Source organism: Natrix helvetica, assembly GCF_964273705.1.
Source record: "Natrix helvetica genome assembly, chromosome: 1".
NCBI classification, from domain to species: domain Eukaryota; kingdom Metazoa; phylum Chordata; class Lepidosauria; order Squamata; family Natricidae; genus Natrix; species Natrix helvetica.
In genome coordinates, this window is record NC_138548.1 from 108,767,328 (window position 1) to 108,782,539 (window position 15,212).

Sequence of the window (15,212 nt, forward strand, 5' to 3'; positions counted from 1 at the left end):
CACGTCCGGTGCTTTTAAAAAGACGCTGTACCTTTAACTAAACACCGCGCGGGTTGAGCGCGCGCTTCCCTCTCCCGCCTGAGCGGCCGCGCTCTCACGCTTTTTGCGCGAGCCCATGTTACCCCACTACCCTCTCCGCTTCTTTCTCGACTCCCTCCCTGCCTCCCTCCCACTTTCCCGACGCAGCAATTGGCTAATCCGCTGTCTGCCGGAAAGTCAACATGTCCCGCGTGTGGAGCGGCGACCGCTGCTAACCTTGCACCAATCGAGGTGGCTTTTACTGCGGAGGGAGGGGTCCCTCGTCGTTAGCCAATGGGAGGCGGTCTTATTCGGGGCGGCGCAGCCCTGAGAGAGTCTGTGAGAGGATCCGCCTGGCTTGCTGGTGTTTCGGGCGTGAGGAGACGCGGAGGCCGGACCAGGTGAGAGCGTGAGGGAGACTGCAGGAAGAAGAGTAGGGGGAGGACTGTGGGCGGCGGCCTTTAATTTTTCCTTTGCTAAAGCTAAAGCGGCAGGTAGTCAGGCTGGCCGGCTGGAGGAGGAGGAGGAGGAGGGGAAGGCGATAACGACGACGACCGGTGGGAGGGAGGCCGGCCGGTCGCTCATCGCGTCACCCCCGTTCGTGTGGCAAGTCCGGCTACTAAATGGTGGAGCGGGTGGAGGCAGTCCGGTCCTACTCCGGGCACCATTTTAAAGGAGCGGCCGAGGGGTCCATTCCGGACCGTAGAAGCGGAGAAGACGGGAAGTCTCACTCTCGCCCAGGTTGCCACATGCGGGTGGGAGGAGAGAGGCTTGGTTTCCACTTCTTTGGGCGGTCCCTTTTCCTTTGGTCTACGCTTTCTGCTCTACCGTTTCTCGGCCATGTGTTTGGTGCTTTCTTGCTCAGCTGGGTAGGCCACCTGGCTTTAAATATTGTCGAAGATTTATGCGGAGAAATACAAGCCCGGGAATTGCCTTTAAATTAATAATGTCTTCTATCTGTGACGAATGTTTTTTCCCCTTGAAAATATACGCCAGTTTTTTTCTAGGCATAGGTCCTTTAATATTTAACCTGAGATGATTTTCCTCCCTTTTTTTTTCCTTTTTCCTTCCTCCGATCTTGAAAACACACACTCGCTTTGTTTCCTGTGGATGTATAGCTCTGAGCTCCCTAACGGAAGCCATAATTTTCTACAGTAGTTTAACATCATGATGTGAGTCTTCGGTAAAAGCTGCACATTTTGTAAGCTTGGCTAATTTGCTTCTACTTGCCTCAAGTTTGAAAGGAACCAGTGAAAGAAAAATGTAAGAAGTTCGCTCAAGATAATAAAATGGCATAAAAGTAATTCATCTGTGTGAGGGAAATCTTGCATAAAATTAAATGTGTAATTAAAAAACATTATTGAAAGTCATACAAACTGAAATTCTCTAATGCAGCATAACTGATTATAACTTTGATACTACTTTATATTCTTTGACATGTTAAGATACAGTACATTCCTAGGAACACCAACTCCCCATTAATACCTTTACGTCTGTTCCTGTTTTGTGATATACTTGCAGTGCTGTACAAGTAGTCCATGTTTAGTTATTCTAATTGTACCAGCAACAAAGTTTTAAGTCAAGTCTTCACAAAGTGAAACTTCAACTGTGCTTATGATTTTTCTTCAGCTTTCCTTTCCTTTATAGGTCTGGGATGGTCATAAATGCAAGGATTGGTCATAAAATTATTTTTTCATCACAGTCATAGCCATGAACACAAACTGAACAAGAACTCCTGTATAACATTTCTCTGCCTTGTTTTTGGAAGCATAGTAATGAAATGTTAATGTGCACTTGATCATTTCTATTTTGATTCAAAATGGAAGCTCCATAGAATTTTAATGGAATACAGGTACTCCTTGACTTATAGCAGTACTCCTTGGCTTATAGCATTTAATTACAATTCAAAGTTACAACTACACTGAAAAAAGTGACTTACAATCATTTTTCACACTTACAACCGTTGCAGCATCCCCATGGTCACCTGATCAAAATTCAGAGGCTTGACAATTGACTCATATTTATGACAGTTGCAGTGTCCCAGGGTGATGTCATTTTGGGCAGTATTCTGACAGTCAATGGGAAGACCTGATTCACTTAATCGTGTTACTAACTTAATGTGCAGTAACTCACTTAACTGTGGCAAGATAAGTCATCAAATGAGGCAAAACTCACTTAAATGTTTCATTTAGCAACAAATTTTGGGCTCAATTATTGTAAGTCGAAGACTACCTATATATATATATAGTGCATAATTTAACTATGGAATACAGTACCACAAAATGTGATGACTTTAAAAGAATCTTGGAAAAACATATGACAAATAGGACTCTTTGTCTTGAAAACATATTACCTCCCACCTGGGAGTAGCATGCATCCAATACTAATGTCAGGAAAACAGTGGTAAGAGAAAGGCATATCTTACCCTCCTGCTTGTGAGCATCCCAGAAACAATCTAGTTGGATACTAAGCAGTAAACCAAAATAATGGCATAAAATAGACTTGGCAGTATGCAAATCCTGATATTTAGGTGTAGTTATACTGCCACACTTCCAAAATATAGAAACTTGCTGGCTGAAATTCTGAATACCAACTCAAATAGATGGTATAAATGCATATGATAATCTATACAAGCATATACAATAATGAAATAAGTTTTTAGGATACCATAACACTCTAGATTAATTTTGCTGTATTTAAAATTATTTTAAACTTAATAGGACTTTCATCATAGTAAACTTGAAGAGTATTGTATTTGTGCTTTTGTAACAAGAGGGGAAAATATTACTTATATAGACTATACAGTGGTGTCAATCACCTTCCGAATGGTATCTGCCAGTACAGTATTGTAAGTTCCTCCTCTAAAGCTGCTTAGGAGTGTTAAGGAGTCCTTAGAGAAGGTTTCAGTGGCAGATAAACAGACCAAATGGAAGTCAGCATAACTTTTCAATGCAGTCTTTGTAGACAAAAGCTGAAAGAAAATGTCATAATATCTGCTCTGAGATAAAATGATTAATTTTGAGGGTAGCACTTCAGCAAGAGTTGAATGTTTTCTTCCTTTAAAATTGGTCACATGACCGTTAAAAGCCTTAATTCAAGTAATCCTCTGCCTTAAAACCCCAATCCTAACGCCTAAAAGTAATTGTGAAATGAGTCAGGATCTGTTATGAACTGGAATAATTTTGTAATGGATGGGTAATGGAGTTCAATACTGTAAAAAAAATATAGCACTTATATACATGAAGTGAAACTTGGCTCTTTGCAAAGAATGATGTACCTACAATGAAAAAAGATTTGAGATACTTAGTTTACAATTGTTAATAGAATGTTAGAAAGATTCCTGAATGTTAGAAAGATTAAATATTAGTATGGTTATTTATTTACATTTCATACTTCCTCTAATCACTCGTCTTCCTCAGAGCGACTCTGTACAGCAATAATTGAATATGAATAGTATTTTATAATACTTCATAATTTTACATTTAAACATTTCATAGTAAGATTGTATTTCAGTAGCTTTCAGTAAAGTGCTATTTGGGATAAGGTTGCTTTAGTTTTATTTTAATTAAGATATAATTCTGAGCTACATTTTGTAATCCAATTCTGATTACATTGTCAGACGTGGATTTTTTTAAATGTTTGTGGTCAATAGTATATTCTGGCATCCAGTCTTGGGTTCTCTTTATTGTTCTAAATAATTTATATTTGTATTTATTCCCCATGTTTAATTAAAAATAGATACTCATATTTGCATTGTAATTTCCTTTGATACGGATATACCTTTTATTAAAATAGAAAATATAAAAATATTGTGATGAGCCATTATGTAGATTGGTTGGTTTGTAATGTACAATAATAATTAAATCTCCTTTTGTACATAGGCAAGTTCCTTAAAATCATTTCTGAGTAAATTCATAATATTAAAAAAAGTTAAATCTTCAAGCTGAACTCAATTGCTAATAACATCAGTACAGAAATGATTTAGCACTGACTTTTTCCAGGATTTGGGGGGGGGGGGTTTCTAATATAGTCTACAATCCTGGTATTTCTTGGGGGGGGGTGTTTCTAGTTTAACATTGTCAATCTGTCATCTAGCTGGATCATAATATTAATGTTGGCTTGGGAGAGCTAGGACTTTTTCAAGTCCTCTGAGTTTTGATACCATTTCATATTTGGACCCTGGCATATTCTTCCTATTCAATGGAAATTATTTGCATGAAAGTGAGGGGTCTAGGTGTTTTTTGTCCATTCCCCTTATGCTTTCTGAAGGGGTATTATAGACATTTTGAGTAGTCCACTGAAAGTTTGTATTAGGCTACACGCTTGGAAAAATTGGTGAAAATAATTTTTGATTGACATTCTCTAAGAAGATCTCTGCTACTAAAAATGGATTGCATTGATAATGCATAATCTTTTTGACTTCCTACATATTTTATATTTTAAACTATATGCATTGTGTTACAGGTGGATAAAAGATCTTACAGATGGCAGAAAACAGGTAAGCTCTTGATCATCTGTTTCAAAAACTCATGTATAAGGAAACGGTTTTCTTATGGAAAATATATTGGAAATGTAATGAAATATGATAAAATATTAATTGTCAAAGGATTTTTAATGTAGTTCAGTATTGCTTTTACAGTTTGTCTGCCTCTGAATCTTTTTAGTGGTATTGTTTTTCACTTAGATTATTCTTATATTGGGGACATGTGCTGAAGCATTTGCTTAATTGTAGTATGCGTTAGAATAGTACTGTCTCATACTTAATACATGACTTCAACTATACTTGCCAAGAAGATGGGCCACAACTATTTTTAGACCATTTACTGCTGTCTTATTACCTTCCAATCGCTGAGTAGTTTTTAATTTCTTTTAATAGAATTGCAAAGAATGATGATTTTTTTTATATCTTTGCTAAACTTTTTAAAGATAAAATCCATTGTAGCAGATCAGCTTCTAGGGATCTAAAGCATTGTCTGCTCTCAGTTGATGTAATAAAATCCTTCTGATTAAGAGAAGCAAACCTGTTTATATAACTATTGACTGTGTTAGCGATAAAGTCCCTTTATTAGCTATAATGGCTGGCCATATCTATTTGAGAAAAAAAAACATCCTGACCTATTTGAAAATCTTTCCTAATAAAAGAAACAAAGTAAATTGTGGGTGTTCAATTTCAGAATTGCTGGGAAACAATAGGTTAGCTTATTTTACTTTTTTGCCTTGGGACTAAATTGACATTGAAATAGCCTTGATTATACTGACTGGCGTTTTGGGATTATTTGTAGAGATGGATAGTATTTACAGTATTTACTAGGTATCTTTCAGTGATTGAGGAGGAGATTTCAATTCAACATTTGTATTGTCTTCCAAAACATTTCATATTTTTATCTATGAAACTATTGGGACATATTATCTGGGAATTTGAAATGAAGCTAAGCTGCTTATTTAGGTCACTAGAGGGTAAGGAAGTGCTAATCCAAGGCATAAATTCAATAATAGTCTGAAGAACTAATGAACTGAAGCTTAATCAAGACAAGATGAGAGTTCTGTTAGACTCAATATTGAAAATGCTTTTCAACAAGTTCAGGTGCAACTGTACATATCTTAAAGGAAAATTTCAAATGTGGATTCTAATTGCATCCATATTTGTTTGTTTGTATCCCACCTTTATAACCAAAGGCAATGAACATATCCAACACACCTTCCTCCTCCTAATTTTCCCATAAAAACTCTGTGAGGAGGATTGGCATGAGACTGAGTGACTGGTCCAAAGTCACCCAGTTAGTTTTCATGACTTAAGATGAGATGAACTCAATTTGTTGCTTTGTAGCCTGATGCCTTAACCATTAATCAATTCATCATTGGTCTGCCAGGTTTCTCTTGGAGAAAGATAGTTAGCCATGTTTATAATAGTTTTTCAGCTTCTTTTGTTATATGTGATATTGCTTAAAGTCCTATAGTGATGATTTTTATAATATCCTTGTTTTGGTTCTGCCTTGCCAATCTAGAAATAGCTTTAATACTACAGTACTCTGTTTCTTTGAGCCCAATTCAAATAGCTTAATCTTTGAAAATTATAATTGCTTGGTACTGAAGTATTTAAAGAAATGCTTTCTATCATTCCAACTTGGCTTTACTGTAAGGTTATTTGATGATGTTTATCTTCAGCTTCTAGCTCAACAGAGTTGAAAATTATAACACTAAGGGAGAGGAATGTCTTTTCCTTGGGAGTGTGACCACCAATAATTACTATATTTTAGCAGTCTTTTTTAACTGTAGCATTTTGAAACATGTTTTTCTAAAGTGTTTTAAAATATTTTCTAAATATACTTTTTATTTTGTGGTTTTGTGAATATATTTGGGCATTCAAACTCCTAATCACTGATAGAAAGCAAATCTTGTTGCTGTAGAAAATTGCCAGAGCATATCAAGTAGTCATAAGGTGTTTACTTGTTTATATTTTCTAGTAGTGGTCTGTTTACTCTCTGTTCATTGGATTTGTGCCAGCTATTAAATTGCATAATTTAAATATTTGCCTACTTTTAAAATTAGAAATAATGATATATTACCGGTGGAAGCTTATTTTGTCAAGAAACTTTGAAAATGTGAATTTTTGGTTCACATTAGTCTCTACGCTATGTTTCCAGTTCTAATCTTCTTTCTGTACTTAGTATTGGCACATAAAAATTAAATGTTTGGTATAGTCTATTACTGTCTCAGGGAAATCAAGCATATACGTGATTTTTAATAGCTTAAAGATTAACAACTTTATGTGGATTTTATCTGTTCTTATTTGTTTCAAATATTTTTCACAGTAGGGCAGAAGATGCTGCCTCAGATTCTGTGGAAAGTGCTAAAGGCACAGGTGATAAAAAAGGTAAATTGCTCAGATTTATTTCAGGCAATGGAAAGAAAAGGAATAACTACTGGTTACCAGAAGTTATATTAATGCAAGTTCTGATGCAGGGAGGAATTATGTAATTGGTATGTGCCTATACTAGTTTTCTGAATTTGCCGCATTCTCATATTCATCTGCAGTGGGATATATCCTGTTTGCAGAGAGGTGGTATGAAGGGACTCCTGGAAAGAGAAGGTTGGAGACACAATGTGTATATTTTGTTGCTTCTCCTTTGTTATTTAAAAATTAATATTTGTGAGTTTTACATCAGCAAAAGATACTGCTATGGTTTAGAAGCATAGAACAAAGCTATAAGAAAATATTCAGAAGGAGGAACAAGAGAATAACTAGATCTCCAGGTTTTCTTAAAAGCAGGACTTATTTATTTATATTCCAATATTATGTTGACTTAGGCCTTAAACATTCATTAAAGGTTTGTAATTTAGGTAATGTACTGCTTTTACAGAAAAGTTAGCAGACCAAGTAATGCAGAACCCACAAGTCTTGGCGGCTTTACAAGATCGACTTGATAATGCACCTCACACTCCTTCCAGCTATATCGAAACGTAAGTATGAAAAACTTCTCAAACCTGAAAAGAGGTCCAGATGGTTAGTGATTTTCTTAATATAGCAATGAAATCCTAAACAGATTCTCCAGTTTTTAAGCAATATGACCAGATATATGTACACTATTCTTAATGTATTTCTAGGTTACAGTTCCATGTATTCTCAGTTTGATATTCCTTATTGGTGCAATTTGTCCCTTTTACTGACATTAACTATGTTAAACATTGCTATTGAGTATATTGAATACTGAAATACTCTTTGTTGAAAATTAGCTAGAGTTCTGAAATGCATTCCTACTCTTTTATAAATTAAATTATCTAAAATTGTTTTAATATTAGAAGAGACAGGTCACATATTAATTTTCTATGAAACTCCTGTAGAATGTTTTGATAGTTGAATAGATTTATTTTCCTTTGGTCCTTCCCAAAAAAGCACAACTGAGACATTTAGAACAACACCTTGTCTTTTTAAAAGCCAGAAGAGGTACTTAAGTTTACAAGATGACATAAATGTCTAGAGAAATGTTGGATTTTTATTTTAACTTCTGGGTATATTTTTTCACATTTGGCAACAAAATGTATGTTTCCTTTAGGTATTGCTACAGTAATTACCTCTGAATTTTAAATGTAAAACAAATTATTTATATTGGATGAAAATATTTGATGCTATTTTTAAATGTATTGTTTTTATTACCAGCTTACCAAAAGCAGTAAAAAGAAGAATTGATGCCTTGAAACAGCTTCAGGTGAAATGTGCACATATAGAAGCTAAATTTTATGAAGAAGTTCACGATTTAGAGAGAAAATATGCAGCTCTTTATCAACCCCTTTTTGATAAGGTAATGAACCAGTTAAACTGTTAAATTTTCTTGTAAGCCTCTAAATTAAAAATACTGGTGAAGGAAAAGACTAGACACTGCTAGACAAATTTTTGCCCTTCCAAATTTTAATTATGTGTTCAAGAGCATATCACTTTTATATAACTCAAGGCAGTATCTTCTGAGATATATATGTTTGATTGTTTGCCATGCATTTACAGCATTGGCATTCTCTTACCATATTATGGGTATGCATGAATCTTCTGGACCTTGTGAATTACAGCATTATTCAACCAATACATGATAATAGTCCTCAGTTCTTTAATTTGTCTTTTAAAGGAAAAATACAACATATTTTTAGGTTTAGATACATTAATGTAGCTATAAATAAAAAAGGTAACCAGTAACAGTGTTCAATAGTGTTCCCTTCTTAATAATTTTTGTGGTACTTCATAAACCACAATTTGTTCAAAAGAGAATAATAGAGTTGGAAGGGATCTTGGAGATCTTCTAGTCCGACCCCCTACTTGGGTAGGAAACCCTACCCCATTACACCATTTTTAAACAAAGTACTGCTTACTTTGTTTAAAATAAATTGAGACTATAGGGGTGTAGTAAAACATTTTTTGTGTTAAAGTAGTTGGTCTTTTTACTACTTCATAGAAGTATGTAAGATGTTTTGTGGCTGAAACATTTTCGTATGATCATTTTAAAAATTTGGAATGGACTTTTTGCAGCCTCATTTCCAACTTTGTTTCAATATTGGAACAGACAATCTGAACTTTTCAGAATTGGTACAACTGCAAAACATGAGTTTTACAGCTTCCAAGAATGATAGAATACAGATAGTCTTCATCTTAAAGAAGAGTCATTTAATGACAGCTCAAATTTACAGTGGCATTGAAAAAAACTGATGTATGTCTGGTTCCTACACTTAAAACCACTGCAGTAGCCCTGCAATCACATCAAAATTCAGGCTCTTGGACACCAGCATGTATCTAAATTTTTTGCAGTTTCCAATTATGTAATCACCATTTGCTACCTTCTTGAGTGGCTTCCAACAAATAAAGTCAATGGGAAAGCTGGATTTACTTAACCAAGTGAATAGCTTAATAACCATGGCAAAAAGGTCATAAAAACAGGTGTGACTCTCGAGTCCCTTTCGGGAGAGGGGGCGGTATATAAACGCTAATAATAAATAAATAAATAAATAAATTCATGATTGCATCATTTAGGAACACATTCCAGTCCCAATTGTGGTCACAAGCCTGTTTAAGATTGGATCAATTCTGGTGAGATTATAGCAGTGAGGTCAGAATGTTTGGACCTTGAAATGTTTTCACACCTCTTCTAACCCATTAAAATGTGGTTGAGAGATCATTGTTTTCAGATTTCTGCAGTATTCTTAGGCTCTGTTGAATAATGTATCTACAATTTGTGTAACTTGTGCAGAGAAGGGAATTCATCATTGGTAATGCTGAACCTACTGAAGCAGAGGCAGAATGGCACAGTGAAAATGAAGATGAAGAGAAGCTAGCTGTAAGTGGAAATAAATAAACTTTTAAATATTTTGAGGTAGTCAAAATAACTTTTCTACTAAACAATCCAATTAATTTGTGTTGCAGAGCATATTAGAAGCTTATGTCAGCTGTCATGGTAATGTTTTGAGGGATTTCCCTTTCTGTAATTTCAGAATTGCAACTCTGTTCAAGAAGTTTGTTAACAAATGTTTTAAATTTAATTTTAGTATTCCAATATAGTACCATTTGCACTGTTCGTAACCTGTTGTGACAGCCTTTTCTGCTAATGGGTTCCATTCCAGTGCTACAATAAAACCTGATATGAGAATAAACAGGCTATTTTGCCTGCTTGTCATCTCTGTTGCAGGTTACATCAAGTAGTTTCATCTTGTTAACTGTCCTTTGTGGTATAGTAATTTGTAATTGGTATATTAATCATAGTAATTTGATTGTATGTAATATTTCCCTACATTTTCCAAATCAACAATGTTAAGTTCACCCATCAGACTAAATCATTAGTTAATGGCTTAATGCAGTGGTTCTCAACGTGTGGATTGGGACCCCTTTGGGGGTCAAACGACCCTTTCACAGGGATCGCCTAAGACCATCGGAAAACACATATTTTCGATGGTCTTAGGAACCGAGACACCAATTTTATGGTTGTGGTCACAATATGAGGAACTGTATTAAAGGGTTGCGGCATTGGGAAGGTTGAGAACCACTGGCTTAATACATGTTACATGAATACGTCCCACATATTGGTTAAAAAGAAGAGAAAGATTTGTTTATAGCATTTACATGACCACCTAATTCAAGTTATGCAACTCTGGATGCTGTATAATAAACAAAATAATGAAGTAACCAACTCATAACAAGGATAAAATTCCAGCATCTAAAAGTAACTTTTTTTTTGCAACCAATTATCTACTGATTCAGAATACTGTCAAATCCTTTTCTCTCTCAATGCTGGTTTCTGTTCTTCTCCAAGTGTTTATGCTGCAGTCACTTCAAGCAAGTTTCTTAACCAGTAGCAATGTCTTCAATGCAAGACTTTTTGACTATTTTTTTATTTGCTCAATAATTCCCTTTATCCTTTGCTTCACACAGATGTTTAAATGGTTATTTGCAATAAAATGGGTGACCAAAATTCCAGTCACTCAATATGGTAGGAAAGGATTAAATCTGCCTCTTCTAATTAGAAGGCAAGACTTGGGGATTTTTTTGCTTTTTGAGGGATCTTCTGCTTCCACCTTCGAATATAGATTTCAATATGACGAACCATGCTAGATAGGTACTGGTAAAGATCTTAAGTGCAGGATTGGAGAAACAGGCAGACTGGTATGATGAACCCAAACATGTATATGAACTAGAAGAGCAGGGGAAAGAACTTGACAAAGCCATAGCTCTTGAGTCTAAAGCCAAATCAAAGTAATATGTGCTTTTCAGCAACAATAGCCTAATTTAACTTTTTCTACCAGCTGTTTGTAGAGGAAAAGAGAAGCATGATGATAAGAAAAGTAGCAGTTCCTGGGCTCCTGACTTTTGGGAAGAACAGCCCAGTAACCAAGTACAGACTATCTCTTTGCCTGTAGCAAAATTGCAGAGATGTATAGGTCAAGATTTAGACAGCACCAGTGGTAGTAGCTCACACTCATCCTTCCTTTCTAACTATGAAGCCAGATAACAGCATGATCCTTTTTACTTGTGGAAACTCCAAAACATAAGTAGACCTCCTATCTTCTCCTTACACCAACATGATGTTGGGAAAGTAGAAGAACGCCTAAAATGGCTTCTATCAGAAGGTGGGAACCCCCCAAAAAAGCTTGAGAATACCATTCATGAAAGTTTTCGGATGTCTCATTCCTATTTGTTCATCTGCTTGAAATTCCAAAATCCATTCCCAGGAGAGGGGGCAAAAGATAAAAAAAGAAGGGACCTAATCAACATGAAAGGGCAAAACAAGGCAGGGGAAACCATCTCACAGGGGACCTCCATCCAACCTCCCAATGCTCCATAGTGCTAAGCAGGGAGATGAAACTCATACTCCAGCCAAATAGACAGAGACAACAACCAAAGGATAACCCTTAAAGTCACCCAACTTGGGGATGGAGAGGATATGCTGATAGCTCATGGAGAAGAACAGATTTCAGAGAAATCAAGAGAGATGATATCCGAATACTAAAGGCGGTTTAATGCTATAGAGCTAACATTTTTCGGTCAAGTTCATTATTTGTGTCCATAGTAGCACTACATGATAATTCCAAGTGCTGTTCTTAATAAACACTTATTTCTGTTTAAGTATGATATGAAAGGTGAGACAGTTTTTAGAAATGGGGGAATGAACAGAGCTACTTTTTCTGTATACTTTCAAATTGCTGAATGTACTAATCTTATAAACCAATGAGCATGAATTTTCCTAAGTGTGATATTAAAAGAAAATTATGTTATATTTATTTGTTAAATCTGTTTGCTTCCCTTATTAAATGTGAAGGATTAAATAAGCTATTTTTCTTTTCTAATTTAAAATATTTTGGAAGAGTTTCTGCATAACATTTTCACGCTCATATAAATACCCTTCTGTATCTTCTAGGGAGACCTGAAAAATAAAGTAGTAATAGAAGAAAAAGAAGCAGGAGCAACTGAAGAGACAAATCCTAAAGGAATCCCAGATTTTTGGTTCACCATATTTAGAAATGTAGATATGCTGAGTGAATTAGTACAGGTAACAAAATCAGTGGCTATTTTGATTAGGGTGTACATGATGCATTATTAAATGGGTGTTGTCTGCAAGTTGCCACATTTTTGAACAAGCATTTTTCTTGGGTTCACTTGTTTGTAAATGTCATTTGTTGGTGGCAGTAATTCAGGTGTGCATGGAACTTGAGATCCTTCTCTTCCTGCCTCTGTGGACAGTGGAGGTGAGGGAAGGGGATTGAATTTCAGCAGCTGAGATGCATGGAACTTGAGGTCCTTCTCTCTCTACCTCTACAGAGAGTTCTGCGGAGTCAAGGAAAAAAGGATTTCAAGCTCTGTTCCTGCTTGGATTTCGGCTGTAGACCTGGATCAATCAGCAAGGAGCTCTTTTCAGCCAGCCCTCAGAGATGAGAGGATGTTCTCTTGGCAAGCGGTAGTGGTTTGCAGCCTTGTCTGCTGGCTTCCCTATTGACTTCTAGAGAGGCCAGCAGAGAAGATTGCAAATGATGATCATGATCACATGACAGGTAGCTGTTAAGTGTGAACAGGTTGCCAGGCAAACAGATTGTGATCATGTGACCAGGGGATATGTGCAGTATTTTGTGACAGTTGGGAATGCTTTACAGAGCATAAAGCAATCTTTCCAAGGGCACTAACTTTGAACAGTCATTAAGCAACCAGTCATTAAGTGAGGACTACCTGTAAAATTTTGTGTCTTGTATGCTGAGCCTGCCTATTGTATTTTTCCTAAGAATAAGAAGTGCCTTCATTTCAGTATGCTTTTAATGGCAAATGAGAATGCTCAGGTTTGAGAATACTTCAACATTTTCCTCAGTATTCAAATAAGTCTTCAAATTTATTTGCATTTGGCAACAATTTTACAGTGATCATTTCCTTTTATAAACTTAAGGGAAGAAAAATGAAATGTTCAGTATTGTACTTCTGCGTATTATCAATTATAATTATATGAAATAGGCTTATAAACTTTTTAGTAAATCCCCTGGCAAAAGCTTATGGAAAAGCTTTTTCCAAATATAGTGTTGCAGAGGTTCCCAATCTTTTTGGCATCAGGGGAAGGTTTTGTGGAAGACAATATTTCCATGGACTGGGATGGGGGGTGGGGTTTCAGTTTCACTTGCTCACCTGCCACTCATCTCCAGCTGTGTGACCTGTTTCCTAACAGGCCACAAACTGGTACCAGTCCGGGGTTGGGGACCTCTGTTCTAGAATAAATAGGATTTTTTTGAGATAATGCAAACTATTTCCCTTTCTGTAATTTCAGAATTGCAACTCTTGTTCAAGAAATTTGTTAACAAATGTTTTAATTTTAATTTTAGTATTCCAATATAGTACCATTTGCACTGTTCGTAACCTGTTGTGACAGCCTTTTCTGCTAATGGGTTCCATTCCAGTGCTACAATAAAACCTGATATGAGAATAAACAGGCTTTTTGCCTGCTTATCATCTCTATTGCAGGTTACATTAAGTAGTTTCATAGTTAACTGTCCTTTGTGTGCAAATCATAGTGATTTGATTGTATGTACTATTTCCCTACATTTTCCAAATCAACACGGTTAAATTCACCCATCAGACTAAATCATCAGTTTATGGCTTAATGCATGATACATGAATACATCCCACATGTTGGTTAAAAAGAAGAGAAATATTTGTTTGTAGCATTTACATGACCACCTAATTCAAGTTATGCAACTCTGGATGCTGTATAATAAACAAAATAATGAAGTAACCAACTCATAACAAGGATAAAATTCCAGCATCTAAAAGTAACTTTTTTTTTGCAACCAATTATCTATTGATTCAGAATACTGTCAAATCCTTTTCTCTCTCAATGCTGGTTTCTGTTCTTCTCCAAGTGTTTATGCTGCAGTCACTTCAAGCAAGTTTCTTAACCAGTAGCAATATCTTCAATGCAAGACTTTTTGACTATTTTTTTATTTGCTCAATAATTCCCTTTATCCTTTGCTTCACACAGATGTCTAAATGGTTATTTGCAATAAAATGGGTGACCAAAATGACCCATTTTTGTTTTAACTAGTTAGTACGTTATGCTCATCATGTATGGTTTATTTCCCACTCCCAGTCATTCAACATGGTAGGAAAGGATAAAATCTGCCTCTTCTAATTAAAAGGCAAGACTTGAGGCATTTTTTTGCTTTTTGAGGGATCCTCTGCTTCCACCTTCGAATATAGCTTTGAGGATGACGAACCGTGCTAGATAAGATCCTTTTCTCTCTCAATGTTGGTTTCTGTTCTTCTCCAAGTGTTTATGCTGCTACTCACTTCAAGCAAGTTTCTTGCTTGAATGAAATTTTGCCTGTAAAATTTTGTGTCTTGTATGCTGAGCCTACCTATTGTATTTTTCCTAAGAATAGGGAGTGCCTTCATTTCTGCTTTTAATGGAAATGAGAATGAACACTGCTCAGTTTTGAAAATACTTCATCATTTTCCTCAGTATTCAAAGAACTCTTCAAATTTATTTGCATTTGGCAACAATTTTACAGTGATCATTCCCTTTTATAAACTTAGGAAAAGGAAAATTAAATGTTCAGTATTGTGCTTCTGCGTATTAATAAATTATAATTATATGAAATAGGCTTATAATTTTTTTAGCAAATCCCCTGGCAAATATTTTTATGGAAAAGCTTTTTCCAAATATAGTGCTGCAGCGGTTCCTAACCTT

General features: G+C 35.8%; 1 protein-coding gene across 5 annotated transcripts in view; it reads left to right on the plus strand.

Annotated features, from left to right (window-relative positions):
- Positions 1–273: 273 nt before the first annotated feature.
- The window catches only part of NAP1L4 (nucleosome assembly protein 1 like 4), a 38,786-nt gene continuing 23,847 nt past the window's right edge, over positions 274–15,212 (plus strand). For 2 of the 5 annotated variants that reach the window (XM_081942407.1, XM_081942403.1), the window contains exons 1-7: positions 276–419; positions 4,483–4,516; positions 6,831–6,892; positions 7,380–7,479; positions 8,177–8,318; positions 9,750–9,836; positions 12,408–12,539. In XM_081942407.1, the coding sequence (XP_081798533.1) occupies positions 4,503–4,516; positions 6,831–6,892; positions 7,380–7,479; positions 8,177–8,318; positions 9,750–9,836; positions 12,408–12,539 (537 nt within the window). In that variant the 5' untranslated portion in view covers positions 276–419; positions 4,483–4,502. Of the gene's footprint in view, positions 420–594; positions 760–1,185; positions 1,282–4,482; positions 4,517–6,830; positions 6,893–7,379; positions 7,480–8,176; positions 8,319–9,749; positions 9,837–12,407; positions 12,540–15,212 lie in introns of those variants that run through there. The other 3 variants (XM_081942406.1, XM_081942404.1, XM_081942405.1) reach the window with 3 other exon arrangements.